Source organism: Manis pentadactyla, chromosome 7, assembly GCF_030020395.1.
Source record: "Manis pentadactyla isolate mManPen7 chromosome 7, mManPen7.hap1, whole genome shotgun sequence".
Taxonomy (NCBI): Eukaryota; Metazoa; Chordata; class Mammalia; order Pholidota; family Manidae; genus Manis; species Manis pentadactyla.
The window spans coordinates 73,878,665-73,899,072 of NC_080025.1; the positions used below are offsets into that span (position 1 = coordinate 73,878,665).

The window sequence follows — 20,408 nt, forward strand, 5'->3', positions numbered from 1 at the left end:
AGGAAGTGCAATTCAATATGGACTCCACGAAAATATCCTGAAAGACCCAGAAGTTAACTCTACTTGTCCCAAAGCTATGGCCATCTCAGTACCACCCACACGTATGCTTCCTTCTCCACTGCCTGCCTCGCTTCCATCGTTCCCTCACTTCCGTTTCCCAGAGACAGTGCCCCCCAATACACTGCAGCAGGTGAGCGAGTGTTGTTCATTTATGACAGGCTCTAGGGAACCTGGGTGAGCTGAGTAGTTTTGGTAGTGGATTCTTCAAATGGAAAATGAAATATGAAATAAATGCTGATATTTTACAAAGTCAGGCACAGAGCCCTATAGGCTCAAAATCCAGATTCACTGAGAGCCCTGGATACATCGTCCGGGGACAGATTTCATGTTGATCAAATGTACAGTGATGGATTGCTAAATCCGAATAGTAATTTATTACTACCATAAGAAATATCAATGTTCTATAGGCAAGAATACCAGTATTGCTCCGAGTATATTATATTCTTGAATCTGCTCTTTATTGGGATTCAAATAGCAACCCAAAGGATGTAGGAATGCGTTATGGGCGAAACTGTATCCCTCTAAAATTCATATGTTGAAGTCCTAACACTCAGTGCCTCAGAAGTATTTGGAGTAATTAAGGTAAAATGAGGTCATAAGCGTGTACCCCAATCCAGTATGACTGGTATCCTTATAAGAAGAGGAGATTAAAACATAGAGGGAAGGCCATTGTGATGACAAGAGAGAAAATGGCCATTTACAAGCCAAGGAGAGAAGCTCCAGACTGAAACCAATCTTGGACACCTAGATCTTGGACTTTTAGCCTCCGACCATGAGGAAATAAAATTTCTATTACATAAGCCACCTAGTCTGTGGTATTTGTTCTGGAAGCTCTATCAAACTAATGCAGGGTCCATGGCATCAGAATAAGTCAAGTTATTATAGAACTTGAATAACTAATGTCATTGGAATAAACTTGTCTGTTCCATAATAAAGACAGTTCCATCCTGGGGGTACTTCACTATAACCTCCACCCCATGTAAACACAATAAATAGTTTTTAGTTCTAAAAGCTTAAGAACATTTTCATTTCATGGAAATATTCCTATGTCATGGAACCGAAGCTTTGATCAGGTAAAAGTCACTCTACAAATTATTTTCATTTAATACCATTTATTTAGTTTCTCCACTAAACATGAATAGATCTTCTAGCTTCCTATTTTAAAATCACTTGCAACTTGTATTACTAGTACACTTTTATCAGAATGGTTGATTGCAAGGGTGGCTAATCTTTTTCTTTTCTTTTCCATGTAGTTATTACTCCCAAATTTGTATTAATTATTCTGTTGGGAAAAGGTTATTACTTTTGTTTCTTTTTTAGACTTTGTTTCTGTAAGAATCAACCAGAAAGATTTTTTAAAACACTAAAGTAGATTAATTTCCAGCTTTATATGTATCTTTTCTGTTACATAATTCCCCTAAAGCTAACCTACTATGACAATGCTGCATTTCATAAGTGCTATAAAAATTCTCTTTAAAATAAATTACTCCGACTCAAAAAGAGTAACATTTGCTTGAACATTTACAACATCTGGCATTAATTTAGAGCCTACCAAATTTGTATGTAATCTAAAATACTTAGTAGAAACATTCTTAATTCATTATATGAATAATTCTAATTTTACTCAACATTGCTAATTAGGCAGTGTGCAAACAAGTATCAGAAAAAAATCAGAACAATAGCACTGCTTAATATTACATTTATTTATGCTAAAAGTGTATTTCACGTTCTTTGTCACCCTTAAAATTAAAAACTATGTGTAGGTCAACATATTATTAAAACATCTAGTTAATCTTTAAGAAATTGCTTTTAAGAAATTGCAATCTGTAATTAGCAGAGATGTTAAATTCTGAAGAACTGTCATCAGATTGAAGCATTTCTATTCTTCATGTATAATTCATATAAACTTTAACCCACTACCTAATTTAAACAATTAAAGATTTTAAAAAGAATAGGCTTGGTACACTTAACAAGAAGAAAAACAAATAAATATATCCAATATTATCATCAGTAAGAAAACAAAGGACATGGAAAATTTACAAATGGAATATGTCAGGAAATCAGTTTTATGTAGATTGTTAAAACTACTCCAAAACAATACCAATGAAAATACACACACTAAATCAGAGCCTCTCAAATTTTAATGTATGCACTAATCACCTAGAAACCTTGTTAAATGGGGGTTCTGATTCAGCAGGTCCATCAAGGGGCCAGAACTTCTGCATTCCTTACAAGCTCCCAGGTAATGCCTAGGTCAGTCATTCAAGGACCCCATTTTGAGTAGCAAGGACTTAGTGTTTACCTTGCTTTAGGTAACTTAGGAAGTGGCTTGAGTGTGGAGTATTTGAGGGCTTCCATCCTGGTTGTTTCTCACCTCTCAAAAATAAAACATACCATTAGAGCTAAAAAAAAAAAAATTGCAAGGTTGGATATGGATCTATTACTTACTTCCCAGGTAAGGGAACCCCTCCTATGAAGAATTTCACTGATTTCACTGAAAGGAGGGGCAGGGGTGAGGGATGGGAATCAAGGGCTTTAAGTACAAGAAAAGGGGGAGTTCATGGGAGTTATGCTAACTAAGCGTTAGAAAGTGGTACTCTGGATTCAGAACAGAATGAATCCTTTAGTTCTGTGAACGGTTAAAATAAAATAAAAATACCATTGTTCGTTTGTCAAGAAAATGTCTTCAATTAAATCCAGAGAGGAGAGTCTAACTTTGCAGGATCACCGAGATTTATGGACCCTTATCAGCCTGGCTATTGTGTTGAAACACATTAGTTGATATCTCCTAGGCAAGGCTCTGCTTTAAGTGGAAAGTTTTCCTTTGCAATTCCTCCTCTTGTCTCTCCTCATCTTGAGAAGCCAGAATGAGCACACAAATGATAAATAAATCAGCCGACTGTCAGCTCTCCACCACCATCCTGGTTTTGGATGTCATTCTCACCGGATTCCACTGTATTTACCAGTGGTTTCAGTCCCTTTTTATGTGGTATATACTCAGAATGTGCCACAGCAATTAAGGTCATGTTAATAATACACTTGACACACCCTTTGTGCTCTCCCAGGCAACAGCAACCTTAGACCTATGGAGCCCACCTCTTGGTGTAAGGCCTCAGAGAAGCTCTAAAAATACCAATGAGTAGCTGTAGAGCTAAAAGAAAGACAAAAAATGCTGAAGTCCTGGGAAAAGGAGCTGCAAGAAGGGGAGAGAGGTCAACAGTGTAAAATACTGCACGCAAGTTGACAGAATGTGGCCACACGCTGACCTCAAGTGCTGGTGACCTCAGGTAGAGTAGTTTCAGAGGACCAGGGATGAGGAAAGTGGAAGAATGAATAGAAGTGAGGAAATAGAGACCAGAAGTGCTCAGTTCCCTTTCAAAGAAGGTTGGTTTCTTCAGCTATGATTTACAGCAAGTGCCACCAACCCCAATCTTGTTTTTTCATTCCTTTTTATTTGTAGGGCCAGAAAGGTCATTCAGTGTTTGAACTGGTTAAGGAATCTTAGAAATCACGCATCAAACTGCTCATTCTACAGATGAGGGGAGACACCCTGAGACATGAAGTGATATTTATTTTCATGGAGTTTATTTTTAAGTCCATATATTTTATAGAAGATACAAAAATTCACATTTAAATCTTGAAGGATTTCTGGAGGTTAAAAAAAAAGATTAAAAGGTTTAAAGGATTTTTAGGTAAGTTTTCACAGCCATGGTATTTGGGGTTATAAAGTAATACTGATGATTATCATAAGCAGATTTCCATTAAAGTCTTGACAATAAATAGGTAACATAGTAATAGTAAAAATAATAATAATTTTGTCTGCTTACTGGGTGCTTATTATATGCCATGCATCACTTCACAGAACTATCGTATCATCCAATCTGCTCACAGCAATACTATTGATGAGAAAAGTGAAAAAATGATAAGAAAATATGAGAAAAGTGGGGCTTCCAGGGTTAACTTACTCTTGATTCAATGGTTTGACACAAAAGCCTTCTAACATTGTGTACATTGCCTTGTTTGTTTATTTAACTATCTGGTAGGGCCACTAAAGTACAGAAGAAGTAAAAAGCTAGGTAATATAGGTGACACAGGTTACATCTCTGGGGTGAGATAAACTGCTGTGCTCTGCCACTGTCCGTCCATCACAAATTACTCATGCATCTCACATCCACCCCTCATCCCTCCATCCAATTATGCCTGTTTTAAGAAGGCCCAGCTGACACCAGTCAGAATGTCTAGTATAAAAAAAAAAAAAAAGAAATAAGTGTTGATGGGGATGTGGAGAAAAGGGAACCCTTACACACTGTTGGTGGCAATAAAAACTGGTACAACCACTATGGGAAACAGTATGAAGGTTTCTCAAAAAACTAAAAATATAAATACCATATGACCCAGCAATTCCACTTCTGGGCATTTACCCAAAGAAAAAATCACTAATTCAAAAAGATAAAATGCACTCCTATGATTATCACTGCATTATTTACAATAGTCAAGGTATTAGGTTGTCAAATAAGTGAAGGGGATAAAAAACACACCTCCAGTTATATATTAAATAAGTCATGTGTGTGAAAGGACAGCATGGGAAATATAGCCTATAGTACTGCAATATCTTTGTATACTGACAAATGGTAACTACACTTAATATGGTAATAATCTAGTAATGTATATAATTGTCAAATCACAATATTGTACAGCTGAAACCAATATGATATTGTATATCAACTATATTTCAATTGTAAAAAATAAAAGGCCCAGCGCAAAGTACGAAGACTGTGAGACACAGGGCGCCAAAATAACACTCCACGGCTACCTACCGAGGTCCTCCTCCCCCGCCTCCCTGTGGAGCTCAAGCACACTCGGAGCCTGGAGGCTCAGGGTAGAGAGTAGTTTGGACTCCCCGGCTTCCGTAGCACCGGCTTATTTTTATTTATTTTTTTGTTCTCTGGCCCCGCCCCTAGCAACACTCTCGCTTCTAAACAACCGGCCGGCCGCTGGGCGCCGGGTCCTGCGGTGGGCTGCTGGGGCGCGATGTGGGTGGCCTCACGGTGGCAGAGACCCCGGCGGCATCCCCCAGGCCTTTCGCGATTCTAGCCGCTCTTAGCAGCCTTCCCTTCTTGATAGCGGGGCTTCCGTGGGTCCTGCGGCTGCAGGGATAGTGTAGGACAGGAGGACCCCAATCTCTCACACTGCAGCCGCAGCCATGTCCACAGCGGAGGCCCCGGCTACCGACGAGGTCCAGGACCCAGGCAGCAGGATCAAGGCATGCAGCCCTCGCCAAGTCCCTGTTGTCGGGGTGGTGCCGGAGGATGAGGAAACGCAGGTGAGGACTGGTGTCTGCACTTTGTGCGGTATGGAGGGGAGAGGCTGAGATCGCGGGCGGGGAAGAAGCCTGGGGGCAGCACGCGCGGAAACGGGGGTGCGGGTGAAAACAAGGGGAGCCCACGGGACGGAGGTTCCACGCGCAAAGCTGATCCCTCCGAGAACTGCTGCCCCTGCGAGGGAGGTTGGCTGTCGTCAGCCAGCCTGTCTGGGGACTCGCGCTGCGAAGTCCTCCCAGAGCGTCCCACTAAACTGAGTGGCCGAGGCTTTGCTGTTCTACCTCGAAATATGTGACCATGAAAAGCCTGGGAAGGAAGGAAACATTTTAGTGAAAACATGGATTTGATGACGACTTTGCACTGGACATTCAGTGTAGATCCCTGTTGTCAAGTGATTTTCTTGATATACCTATAAATTCTCCCATGTTTAAGATTGCTGCTGTTAAAGTTAGATTGCTGCACCAGGAGGGAAGGAAACCGCTGTTAAAGTTAGAAATTCAGCATCGTTTTTTATGAAATTGCTGGCTGGTTATGGGGTGAGTCAGAGAGAACTGAGAGAATAGAATTGGTTTTTTGCGTGTTTGTGCTTGGGCTTGAGTTTACCTTTGTTGTGAATACAAAATTAATTTCCAAGTTGGTCTGTTGCGAAATCTTACTTAACCGGACCCGTGCTTGGCTCTCCATTCGTGGCCGGTGCAGGGGGTGCTTAGAAACCCCAAGCCGTCTGTTTCCTACCAGGGTTCCATTGCTTCTCCCCAAAGAGCCACAATCAAAGCCTCAAGTGTGAATTCTATAGTGGAATCCTACCTTGCCTCCTCACACTAATAGCGTGGGCCACTCTGGGAATTCCTGTGGAGGCTTCACAAGTCTCAGGCTGCGTCAGGAAACCTGTCTCCTGCGCCCACATCCTGGAGCCTGGGAGAATTCCTTGGGAGTGGCCTGTTGACTGGGGACCTCTTCTGTGGGAATAGGTGAGCTCTCTGAGGATGGTCAGACATTTACACGGAAATCTGCAATCTGAGGAGCACCAACACTTTTGCGTGAGGAGGAGCGGGTATTAGGGGAATTTACTCATCAGTTTTGTGGAAGTATTTCAGTCCGGGCGGGGAGGACAGCAACTCTCCGCTCCCAAGGCTTTAAGGGGCCTCAACACTACCCTATTCTCCCAGGCACCAGGTAAAACTGAGAAGTAGGTGAATTTGGTATCTGATGGCTTTCATTTTTCCTTTATATGGTGTAAAAAAGGGCGGAGTGGGGGGACAAGATTATATGAGGCAAGCAAGCAAGCATGGGTTAAAAAGAAAAAGAAAAAGGAGAAATATTTCTAACAGGCTATTGCCTAAAGAGTTCACATGTCTAGTAAAGCAAAACCAGTACACCTTTGTGTGTGCGTGTGTGTGTGTGTGTGTGTGTGTGTGTGTGTGTGTGTGTGTGTGTTCTTCCTTCCTTTTTCTTCATTACTACCTATCCTTCCAAGGCCTAGGATTCTCTTCCAGGAAGAAATCAATTTGTATTAATTCAAGTTCCTAGTTGTTAATAACTATTTCAAGGAGTATTAACATTCTGAAAGTGCTGAAGAAAAAGGCAGCTTCTACCAAAAGAAATGAAACAATAAAAGCTTTTTAGAACTGAGAGAAACATCACTCAGTTTTGTTGTTTTTGTTTGTGGTTGCTTTAACAAACAAGAGCCCTAAAGCCATGAGAAGTTAACTGACAGTTCCTTGTTTCTTTACTCAAGAGTGGGGTCTAGTGCTCTCCCACATCATTAAAATCATAACGTTTTCTACCTCTGCCTCAGGCTAGTAGATGGAAGACTCTTGGAACTCTAAACCTTTCTAATGCTTTCAAACCATTCCACACCTGCAAACTCCTCCTCTGCCTACTCTTGAAAGACAATATATCCTAGTAGCTAAGAGTCTACCTCAGTGTCTCGATATCCTAAGCCAGCTCCATCATATGCTTGAAATCACAACCTGTTTACCCTTTATCTATTTCCTGTTTAATGTGGTCCCTCTCACTTGAAAGAATTGAAAGGCCTTTAGAGCAGCGCTTCTCAAACTTTAATTGCATTTGGAGCACCTGGGGAGCTTAGTAAAATGCAGACTCTGGTTCTGTAGGTCCGGGGTGGAGCCCCGGATTCTGCTTTTTTAACAGGTTTCCAGGTAAATACCCTTGCTGCTGGTTGGAGACCCTATTTCCCATCCTAAGTGGCAATGCTTAGTGCAGTATAGCTGCAATATGGTATGAATAGTGCTACAGAGTTTCACAACAACTAACTCCTGGAAAGCTGTAGGAAATAGTTTCATATGGAGTCAGATTATAAAACATAAATAATAACAATACTAAAACAAAATTCCAAAATTTTTAGGCCCAGAACCACTGAACTAGATGATATCCGAGGTCTCTGACATCCCTAAAGGGCCTCAGCTCCACTTCTCTATCCTGTTTTCAAGGTTTTCCAATGCATAATCTGCATTTTATCTGTACTGTATGTACTGTATGCTCTGCTTAGTGTTACCTCCATGAGGGCAGAAACCTTGTGTGTGTTTTTTAATAGTGTCCCCAATTTCCCCCAGAAGTACCCAGCACCATACTTGGTATACAAGAAGTAATATTAATATTTATTGAATGAATGCCCTCCCTCTTTTCTTAATTTAAATCTTACCCTACCTTCACATCCTACCTCTCCAACATAAAGTACTCCCCCATTAGAGAGCACTTCCCATTTATTTTCACACTCACAAATCTTCTTCTCATAAATGGGTATAATTCTAGGTTTGAGTCACACAATTTCTCACCTAATTATGACTGTTTTATGTTGGTCACTGTTTTCACTTGTCTAAGTTTTGTCTCTCCCCCTAGAATATAGGTTCCTTAAGTGTAGGAAATATATTTTAATATTTATGTGTCTTCTCCCCCTCAACTCCAAGCTCAGAGTAGAAATGTAATCTCTTAAAAGTAGCTTACAAAGCCTTCTGTGTTCCATTCACATTGGCCTGGCTTCTCCTCAACCATGCCAGGTAGACTGCTGCTTAAGGGCCTTTGCACTTGCTGTGCTCATTGTCTGGAAGTTTTCCCCTTGATATTCATGGCTTATTACTTTTCTTCCTTCATGACTTTGCTGAAATGTTACCCTCTCTGTGAGTCTTTTGCTGACCACCGCTGGGTCATCCTAGCATTCCCTGCTCCCTTTTCTCCAGAGCATTATCACCTTGCAGTATACTATATAACTTCTTTTGTCTCCCCCAAAGCATATCAATTCTTTATGAAAGTAGGAAATTTTGTGTTTTATTCAGTACTATACCTTTAGCACCTATAACAAGATCTGACACAGTGTAAGCATTCAATAAGTACATAATTGTGATTAGTTGACTTGCATAGGTATCATGACCTTTCCCAAATTTGCTCTCCTTCTGAAAGCCTCAAAGAACCTCTTCAATCTGCTAATTGGTATCATATCCTGCTACTGTTTATAATACTTCCATGGACTGTGTCCTTACAATTGCCTACCCTGTCTTGGAGTAATTGATAGAAATAAGCTCTGTGGTCAGTTGAGGAATCAGGCAGAGAACTAAGGTGAGAAGAACCAGTGTTGCTGCATCAGACAGACCTGCTGGCCCATTTACTAGCTATATGACCTTAACAAGTTAGATCTCAGGGCCCCAGTTTCATCAACAGGGATAATAATGCTACCTTTATATGATAGATTTGAGGATTAGTTAAGATATGAATTGCCAGATATATAAAAGGACCACAATAAATTCCTTTCCCTGTAACTAAGTATCAAATGAGCAGGATTTCTCCCCTTTGACATATCTCATGGTAAAGTGGGAAAATTAATTCATCCCATAACTTGAAGTAAGTGGAGGTCTAATTTTCTTCAAAGAATTTATTAAACTTTTGATCTTAAAAGACTTGTTAAATGTTTTTATAATTTATGTTAATAATAGCAATTATTTTGAGATTTTTATGTTCTTTTGTTTCTGCACTCTGTGTGATCTTGTTTACACAAACTCTTCCAATTATCGCTTTAAGCCTATGATTTAGAAATCTCTTTTCCCCAATTTAACTCCTCCCCAGCCTCAACACGACCCTCTTCCTCCAGAATTCCATTTGCTATTGTCATCACAGTTGCCAGTACCTTAGTCAAGGCCTGACCAACCAAAGACTGGTCTCCTACCTCCGGTCTAGATCTTCCCAGTTCAGTCTCTACTCAGCAAACATTACATTTTTATTGTTAAAACCTATAGAAATCAATAAAGACCACCCTAATGAGAACAAACAGGCTATTTACCCAGAGCTTGCTATAGAAAGAGTCAGCATTAATTGAATTTGCAGACTCCAAGGCAGGCAGGGAAACTTTCTAGTGAAAAAAGGAAAGCTTCCGTATGCTCTGGTTGGAGACTGTTGCCATGCGGAAGCTGGAGGTGGGTTAGCTAGAAGCAGGGCATCCTATTTGATTGATTTGGGAAGCATATTTGACTTTTTCTGGTTGATCCTGAGTGGCATATGGGGATAAAAAAAATAGGGATCTGACAGTCGTTGACCAAATCCTGACTTTTCTGAGCCAAGTGCTAGAGAAGTTTGATTCTCCAACTTGGTTGCTGCAGAAGTTGGCCAGAGTTCTATTTCTGTAGAGAGTCTGGCCATTGTCTGTTTATATACCCCATCTCTCAAACCATTCAATAGCTTCTGAAGATCCTTAGCATAGCATACAATGCCTTCTGTAAAATGGAGTTAATAATAATTCCTACCTTATAGAATTCAATTAGTTAATACACATAAAGTGCTTACAACTTACCTGGAAATAGACATTGTCTAATAAGTTTTAACTATCCCCATGATTGTTATTGACATTGTCATGATTATCATTCATGATCTGACCTCTGCTTACTTCATTAACATCATGTCACCACTATACCCAGCACTGTCCTCTACACCATTCCCCTACTGAATGACTCACCAATCCTCTAAAGGTCATGTTTCCCTTTGCCTCCAGACCTTCACACATGTGACTCCTTTGCCTCTCTCTCTCTTTCTCTTTGATTCATCTCACAAATTCCACCCAATCTCATGGTTGCCTGCAGATTACTTCCTCCAGAACTGTCCCATGCCACGCTGCGCTTCTCCTATGTGCTTCCAGAGCACACCTTTCAGCACTGGTGGAGCATTTTGAAGCATTATCTATATTACCTACATCCTAAGCCAGACTAATAGCTACTTGAGGTCAGGACTACGTGTTCCCCACATCTAGCACAGTGTCTGGAACATAAAAGCTATAAATATTTGTGGAAGGAGGAAATGGCTAAGGGAGAAAGGGAAGGAGAAATCTTAAAAATACAATATATGCCAAGCAAGTAAAACACAGAGTAACATGAAGTGATAATTCAAGATAAAGCTACAAGGAATCTATGCTTTAATCTTCACTACCCTCTGTTTCTTATAAAAGGTGTGTGTGGGGGGGATTCTGATGATACATACAGGTATTAAAAAGAAAATTCTACATTGACTTTTCATTTCAGTATTCTTTCCAACCCTCAAAGCCAATATTACAAAAAAGCAGAAAATAAAAACTTACTATATATATTTCTTTGACACACAGAAGGAAACAAGAAAAGACAACTGAGGTAGTGGCAGATGGCACTGTTAAATTTCCAAATCTTAAAATCTTTAAAGGCAAAATTCTATTTGTCAGAATTTTTTGGCAACAGTAAATTTAGTAATTTAAACAATTTAATAGTAAAATATAACAATTTTCAATGATTACCATAATACCAGTATATAATATTTAAAAATTATTTTTGATTGTTCATGTTTAAAGTAAAACATTTGTTCTATCCTTTTTCATCATTTTGAGTAATTAAGCTTATTAGGTACTTATTCTGCACTTAAAAATGTTTAACTGAAAATTGTTTCTGAAAGACATTTCTTGAGATCACAACATATGAGTTTGTTATTATGAAAGGAAAGGAAATCCTAGACATAAAAGGCAATGGAATAATAACTATGCAGAAATATGGAAATATATGTATTAAAGCCAGAAAATACAATGGTGTTAACACTAAGTGAAATTATGTAAAATATTTATTCACATAAACAAAAATAAAATAATGTGTAAAAGTAGATATATTTAGATGATTGGAATAAATAGGATTTTTTTCCTTAAATATTTTTTATATCACAATTACATCATCTTTTCAAATATTTATTTTAAAGTAGAAGTAAGAGTGAAAGGTCATATGGGAAGAAGAAAAAGTACAATGGGATAGCTTAATTCTATAATAGAAGTAAGTTATACTGATACATACCGTTTGAATTAAAAAAAAGAAAAATGTCATGCAACAAAGCGTCAATTCTCAAGATAAATATAGCCAAAACTGCATTTAGAATTTAGAAATTTCTGTATCATCATAAGCACTTAAACTCAGGATGATAGCACCTCCTGCTTCCTTCTCCACTTACCTACAAATAACTTTATACCGGGTCCTATTATTTGGTGCTGAGGATGCCAGAAAACAACTCTGCAGCCCAGTGTAGGGGATGAGCATGTAAAACATTTTAGAACAGCATGATGGGAACTGCAATGGATACATACTTAAAGTGCTATGCGAGCTCAAAGGAGGGACATTTGTTCTATCCTTTTTCATCCCCTGGGGAGGTACACTTGAACGATGTCTTGAAGGACCTGTGGGTTAACCAAGGAGGGGAATAGGATTATAACAATAGAAGCGAAAACAGAGGAGGTGGGTGAAGGGCATTAATGGAAAGTCATTGAATTATTGAGACTGGTTATGTTCAGATTTGAGCTTTATTATTCTGACCATAGGTAGAGAAGGACGTTGAGGGTGCAAGAGTCGAGACGGGGAACAGCAAGCAACCTTCACAACTGAGTGAGAGATGAGAAGTGAATAATAAATCAGTGAGATGGAAGGGGCTCAAGAAATATTTAAAATGTAAAATCTGTAGAACTTGGTAGTTCTGTTTTCTAATATGAATGCCTGTAAGATGCTGGTACCAACTGAGAGAGGGTATACCTAATTCAGGAAGGCAGTTTCCTATGTGTACTTTAGAAGCTAATCATATAAATATTTGCATCAGCAAACTCAGTATAATGTAGGAGATAAATGCATGAGATGTGTAATATGTATGTACCAGATAATTTTATTTGCTGAAGCATGGAAGTGCTATCATTCTAGACACTGTCTTGGGCCTTTTGGAATTAGTGAAACTTAAAGACACTAAGATTATAAAATAATACAGGAATTCAGGAAGATTTTTTTTTAATTCCAAAATTTACTTACTCCTATAAGGTCTCATCTGCTTTTCATTCTCCCCTCACTATCTTTTTGTCATATTTTTAAGTTGCTAAGAGATAATATCATATAAAAAGGGTATATTTGATGTGATTCTTGATTCTTATGACACAGAATACTAAGAGTTGTATGTTTTTAGGGTGGTTTCAAGCTTATGGACCTAAATCGTGTCATCAAACTCCTTGAAGAGACTGATAAAGTAAGCTTTGAAAGAAAATTTCTCTGCAGGTATTTCCTGAAAGGTAACACGTATTCCCCCAAATAAAAGTCTCTCCTTTTGCTAGAAACATTTCAAATAGTATATGTCATATATTCAAGGACTATGCAAATTTAGTATGAATTTACTTAACTTAGCAGGGAGGTCTGGAGAAGAATAGATTTGGTTTTGTGGTATGGAAAAACAGAAGGATATAAACAGAAAGAACCATAAAAATAGAGAAAGACTCATCTAGCCTCTGTTAGCGGCTTGTTACCAAGTTGGATGTGGTGACCAAAGCTAGAAAAAATATATTGTGATGTACTAAAAATGTTCTCATATAAAATCAGGATATATATGCATAAGTAATCTATTTTAAGAGATATCACATATAGAATGTAATAGAAATAAAATTATTTCAGATACATGACTAAGAATGGAGAACTTATATATTGGGAGAAAGGATAATAAATGCATAGGCATACATGCTCACACACCACACTATCCCATTACCCGAGGATTTACTGAATGCCTAAAAGCCAGCACACAGTATAAATTACTACGTGATGAAGTTTGCATACTTTTCATGAGTAGAAAATGGGTTGACTGTGGTAGAGCCAATCAAAATAAAATAATGTCCTGTGACGAGTAGGCACAAAAATTTAGTCATTGCTTTAACATTTTTTAGTCTCTACATTTTTACTTAGAAAGAAGAAAAAGCACAATAGAAATGACCCTATAAAAAATAAATTTATCTTCTCCTGGCTATGCTTTTTGTGAAAGCTATTTTTAATTGTGAGTATATCTTCATTTTTTTAAAAAGAAAACACAAGTACCTGGAGCTCCTACTAGCTGTTAAAGGACAAGCAAAAAAAAAAAGGATAGGTAATTCCACAGCTTCTCATGAATAATTCAAGAAGATTAAAAGGGCAGAAATGATTCAGTCATGAAAACACATCACTGTATAGAGTTTTGTTTTGTTTTGTTTTGTTACAAATGGCTGAGGATGTTTGATTTCCTTCAGTACACTGGGAATATTTTGGATGTTAAAAATGCAATTTCTGCAGTCAGACTGCCAAATTTGACTCCTAACATCATCATTTAGCTGTGTGATTTTGGACAGATTACTTAGTGTTTCAGCTTGAGTTTCTAATAATACCTTCCTAATAGAGTTGTTTTGAAAATTAGTGAAATGATATAGATAGAGCCTAAATGGTATGTGGCATGGAAAAATGCTCAACATACTTCAGGTACTGCTAATATTATTTCTGGAAACAATTACTACTTTTATATTAACTAGTTTTCATTTGAATTTCCTAATCAAATTTAAAAGGTAATTTATTTTTACCTTACACTGTTTCAGAAAACATTTTATAATTCATTTTATATTAGAATTACTTGATAATTTTTATCTACTTTCTTTTTATATTATAGAAAAGTTTTTAAATCTCAGCATATTTGATAGCACAAAAAGAACTAAAATAGATAATTTGTTGTAGGATGATTTAGAAGAAAAACAACTTAAATCTGTCAAGAAACTGGTGCAGTATTATCAGAATGGACTTGTATCCTTTACATATATATGTATAATTGTTTCATTTATCCTGAAATGGGAGAAATTTTATTAGAAAATGTTTTTTCGTTTCCTATTGCTGCTGTAAGAAATTACCACAAAGTCAGTGCCTTAAAACAACTTAAGTATTTTGTCTTACAGTTCTGGAGGTCTGATGTCCAAAATCAGTCTCATCAGACTAAAATCGAGGTGTTGGCAGGGCTTTTCCTTCTGGAAGCTCCCAGGGAGAACCCTTTCCCTTGCCTCTCCCAGCACCCAGAGGTTGTCTGCATTCCTCAAAGCAGCATCACTCTCACCTCTGTTTCTGTTGTCACATCTCCTTCTCTGATCTCCTCCTGCCTCTCTCTTTTCCTTATAAGGATCCTGTGATTACAGGCCTACTTGAATAATGTAGAATAACATAACTTTCCTATTTCAAGAATTTTAACTTAATCACATCTGAAAAATCCGTTCGCCATGGGAGGTAACATGTTCACATTTTGCTTCCATACTAGTTTTAAATGAAGTAAGATCTCAACCAATTCAAACCTCAAAAACAAAAAAATATCTGAGCAATGTTAATAAAATAATGCAGAAAACTAAGGTAGGTTTGAGTTACTTATTGTACAGCTGTGTATGTTTTATGTGTGGGTGGGTAGAAATGAGGGATAAGTGAACCATTAAGTAAACTTTTTTCAATGTGTTATTACTTATTGCTGTAGTAAGTTACTGGTCAACTGAATCTGTGGTGTAGCAGTTGGTAATCAAAGTCTAAAGGTGTGGTGAGAGAAGTAACAGATTTTTGAATAAGAGGTTACTGAGACAAAAATTAAATAATATTCCTTAAAAATATAGAGCTCTAACTTTTCTTTTTTTCAAAGTTAGTATAATTAAAACAGTGTCAGCCATATTTAATGAAAGACATGGAATTCTATAGACTTTCTGACTGAAGTGCTATAAGGAATATGTTAATAAAAATACCAATCTTAGTTTTATTTCTTAACTAAAAATATTAAAGCCCCTAAGGGATTTAGCACAGATATTTAAAATTCTAAATCTGTGTGCAGGAAAAATTGAAAACCAGCCCCAATTTATAGAATCTGCATATAATATCCTAAAATTATGTGGGTAAGTTGTTTTTCTTTAACTTAATTTTACATTAGCATGTGGTATTTTGTTATGTTTTACTTTGTATTACAAAGATATTAGGAATTATGGTATAGCAAAGTGATACAGAACTCAGAAAACTTCACTTGATCACTTGATTCCAGCAGTTGGTATTTCAAAGGTAGTCAATTTTATTATAGTCTAAGATTAGTAGACACAAGAGATTAAACTGTTAAGTATAGTAAAATGTTTTCTCCTAATAAGGTGCTCTCAAAGTGAATGATAAATGTAAGATGAAACCAAGAAATATGATACTTCTGGAGAATCCTTGAGAAAATTTATGAGTAGTACTTGATAGTTTAAGTTGAGTTTTATTCTCTCTTTAGAAAATTTGACTCTCAAAGATATATTAAGTTCTGTGTTATGTTTTATTTGATTTTCCAGATTTGAATGAGGAATCAAATATCACCAATTATTTCTGGTATTTATTTTTTTTAATGTAAATTAGAGGTCAGAATTATAAAATGTGTCCCATCCTTCATACTACTGTTTCTCCAACCATTTGGAGGAACTAGGAATACCTTCTGCTTTGTTGATACCTCATAGTAGTTCATCAAGATATACATATTAAAACACCCATATTTAGGTTTCAATATAATACAGTAGAGGAAATTTCTTAGAGAAGGCTGGCAATTTAATCTCCTTTCTACCAATGTAATTTCTTAAATTGTGTTTCTTTTAATACACAAATAATAATATTAGTAGGACTTTGTATCCATGGTAGGTTTTACCATTCACTTTTAGATTTAGCAACAATATTAAAAAATTTTGTAAGTACTTACATTTAATTTTTTTGATATCTGAACAAAAGAGCCAAAAACAGTTTATTGAATACCATTCCCATGCCTTACTTTGTAACGGAGACCACAATAAATAAATAAATTATTGCTGTGGTGCTTTCAAGGAATTTTAACATACTAATTGGAAATTATTATTGTGTTGATGTGCATTATATGACTATCTATTATGTCAAAGTTTGAGACTGTGCAAGTTCTAGAACACAATATTCATAAGAATTACTTTCAACATCAGTGCTTCCACAGAGCTCCCCCAAAAATTAGTTCTCTGTGAAAGCTGTAACTGAATGTTTCATTGTATAATATGACAAAGATGGCTTTCTTAACCTTTGCCTTTTATGTCCATCTCTCTTCACCTTTATGAACATATTTTATTTTCGTTTTGGTCAATTATTTAGAATGACAGATTTTTTTGACAGTTAATTCTCCAGGGCTAAAGAATAGGATATTATCCTCACTTTATTCTTTAGAAAGGAATTTTTCCCTTACTTTGCAAATGATGCTTCAGTTAAGGACTTCATTAAACATAACTCATACTTTCTTCATTCTTACTGAAGCTTGCCATTTTTGAAAAAGAAAGCATCAGATGAAATAACATATGCTGAGGATACTGCTAATTCAACTGCACTTCTGGGTAAGTTAAGATTTCCTTAAAATAGAGAGGTGTAACATTTGAAAGACCCTACTGACAAGAAAGAAACGTTCTTTCACTAAGTTTCACTAAGAATACTCCTTCTCCAACCTAGCCTCTTTACTTGTTTTCTGGTTGGAAATTAATCATAGTGTGCTTGGTGGTAATTTTGTATTATTTGCCACAGAGGCGTTTCACAATGCCAACAAGATCTGTGTGCCTTGAGTATAAGGACTGGCGAATACTTTTGTGCTTATTTGTCTTGATGTTATTTAGTTTGATGAAATGTATGTTAACTTTTTTTGTAAATCAGAAGTATGTGTCCCTCTCTGTCAGTAACCACACAAATAATTTCAACTTTGAACTTTAAAATTACTAGAATCTAATTAATTGCTAGAATTATTGAGAGATAAGTTGTTCATTAAATAATCTAAATTTTAAATAAAATCATAAAATGGTGGGACATTAAGAACTTTAATTTAATATATATAAATAAATAGGTACCTGTGCTTTGTATATAGAAATAATGAAAAAATATAAAATAGCAGCTGTTTGCATTTGGGTTATTGCTTGATTTCCTAGAGAAAGAAAATAATAATTTCCTAGAAATGAATCAGACACTAATTCCTTGAATCAGCCCTCCAGCTATGACAGCATGTTCCCAAAACAAAACCTACATTAAATTTCTGCTTATTAATTTAGGTCTTTGTACAGAATAAATAAAAGAGATACAATGGGCCCAACAAATAAAAAATACATATTTGCTGAAGAGTTATGTTCCCAGCATTATACTCCATACTGAAAGATGTTAGAGACTCAGCCAAAATAAGTAAAAACCATTTTTACATTTTAACATAGACACTCATTCTCATATCTAAGTAAGTTTCAATAGTCTTCAACAATAGATACTTTGGGAGAAATTATTATGGCCTAGAGTGAGTGAAGGTGTCAAGGAAATTAGAATAAATACGGGGAGTTAGATAAGATGACTTTAAGGAGGAGGCAGTCTGGAAACTAATGGGAAACTTTAATTCTGTGAATCTCTGTCATCAGTGGAAACTCACAATGGGAAGCCAACTCAAAAGAAGACATAATAGTATTAACAGATAAAAAGTGTAGGTTTGTTTAATAACATTTTTAAAATGCCTCTGTTTCCCTTATTGTTTTTAAATGTTGCCTCCAAGAATGCTGGCAGACATTTGTATGATAAATACATGCCTCATTTCTTACTGGGTCAATCTGTTCTTTGCTGAATGGACTGCCTGCCTATTGATCATGTTACTGTCTCAACTTGAGGGAAGTTTGAATTCTTAGTTTAACATGAGCTCTCTTCACTGATTACTAACAAACTCCAAGTACTATTGTTCCTTATTTTAATTGGTAGAAACATGAGTTTAAACTAAAATAATTTTATCTGGTATAAAGTGTTGAACAAAGGCTATTAATTTTTACTAATAACTTCCAGTTTCTACTATTTACTAGTGAATTATATTTTTCTTAAATGATAGATATTTCTGACTCAAGGGCAGGATTCTGGAAACGTGGTAAATTTGGTACTTTTTCCTGACATTATAAAACAGGAAACTGAGAAATGACCTAAACATACAGGAACTAAAAGGGTAGAGAAGATGATGAGAAACCTTAGAATTTCAACTTGAACATTCAGTTAGTTTTGTTGGAAAATCGTAGTTGTTCCTGTTGACTACCTTTTTTCAAAACGTCGTGATTTTTCAACCATAAAGGAAGGGTCCAAAAAAATTAATATAAAAACCTTGAAACTGTCTTTTTTTATTTTTTAAGTGGTGTCTTTTGCAAATGGATTTTCCTAAAGCAAGGATGAGGCTTCCCTATGTGTTCCCCTCTTCTGTGTACTTGCATCCCCACTCACTGACCACGCCCAGAGATGAGCATTATGGAAGGCCTAATGCAAAACCCAAGTCTTCAAGGAACATCTAATTATCTCCTTCCCTCAGAGAATCCAACCAGACAGATCTCGTTCAGCCCTGAGCTGATTAACTCCTAACTCTAGCTGTTCTCAGGCACCTATAGGACATGGCTCATTCTAGAATCCCACAGATAATTTTCAGATTCTCTTATGGATCATACTTGTAGGACGTAACTAGAGCAAGTGAATCCAACTTCAAGTATAGACTGAAGCCAGTTCAGAAATAGTTTAGGTATGACTGAAAACAAACCAGCCCTATCCTCCATGTCCACCAAAATAACTTGAACTTAAAACTATTACCTGTATGGCAAAGATAGCCTAGAACCTCACTGTCTTCCAGTCTGCCAGCAAATTGAAGAGTATAGACTTGGATCTTCTCTAAGCAAAGGACACATTATTAGAGACAACAAAATCACACTCTCTAGTTAAAGAGGAAAATGCTAACCCATACACTGACAAAATAATAACAGTACCTTAATACATTCCAGGCACTGTTCTTAGCCCTTTTCTCATATTAACTCATTTAATCCTCACAACAATCATCAAGGTAGTAACAGTTGTTTTACCCATTTTCTAGATGAGAAAACTAAGACACAAATTTACACAGATAGTAAGAGGCAGAGTGAGGGTTTAATCTTAGATAGTATAATTCCAGAATTTATGCTGTTAATCACCATTCTTTTCTTCTTAGGAAAGGGAGGCCGAGTTGATCAAGGGGCCAAAGGTTAGGAGGATAGACCCAGCATATTTCATGCATGTATTTGTGTATTAAGTTACATGAACAAATATGAATCTCTGATGAGGCAATTTTAATAATCTATATTACTAATGCTTAAATTTGCAAGTAAACTTACGACAGAATTATTAAATAGCATTCAATTATCTTTTTTGCAGGTGACTTAATGAAAATACCAAGTTCTGAATTAAGAATACAAATTTGTAAGTGTATTGTTGACTTTTATCATGCAGAACCACCAAAGAAGCATATTCCAGGTGAAGTCTCTGTGGCCTTTCAGTAATAACATAAATCTTTATGAAAAAGAATATTGTCTCATTTATCTTTAAACGTGGAAAGATACAGGGGTATATCATAAAAGCAATGCATCAAAACAAAACTTTTTTTGTAGTCTTGAGCTCTTTAATCATTTAATTTTTTAATGTTTTTATTGAAGTATAGTTGATATACCATATCATATTGCTTCCAAGTACATAACATAGTTATTAAACAATTACCTATTTTATTAAATACTCACCCCAACTAATATAGTTACTAGTTACTATCCTTCAACAGAGAAAAATATTACCGTATTATTGATTCCCTATGCTGTACTTTTTCTTTTGGTATCATTAATACACAACTACATGAGCAACATTGTGGTTACTAGATTCCCCCATTATCAAGTCCCTACCACATACCCCATTACAG

General features: G+C 36.5%; 1 protein-coding gene across 3 annotated transcripts in view; it reads left to right on the forward strand.

The window, feature by feature from the left end:
- Positions 1-5,026: 5,026 nt before the first annotated feature.
- The window catches only part of CFAP69 (cilia and flagella associated protein 69), a 55,265-nt gene continuing 39,883 nt past the window's right edge, over positions 5,027-20,408 (forward strand). Inside the window, exons 1-6 of one of the 3 annotated variants that reach the window (XM_036911787.2) lie at positions 5,027-5,383; positions 12,834-12,893; positions 14,390-14,455; positions 15,461-15,570; positions 16,964-17,040; positions 19,877-19,975. In XM_036911787.2, coding sequence (XP_036767682.2) covers positions 5,264-5,383; positions 12,834-12,893; positions 14,390-14,455; positions 15,461-15,570; positions 16,964-17,040; positions 19,877-19,975 — 532 coding nt within the window. In that variant the 5' untranslated portion in view covers positions 5,027-5,263. Of the gene's footprint in view, positions 5,384-12,833; positions 12,894-14,389; positions 14,456-14,478; positions 15,047-15,460; positions 15,571-16,963; positions 17,041-19,876; positions 19,976-20,408 lie in introns of those variants that run through there. The other 2 variants (XM_036911788.2, XM_057504489.1) reach the window with 2 other exon arrangements.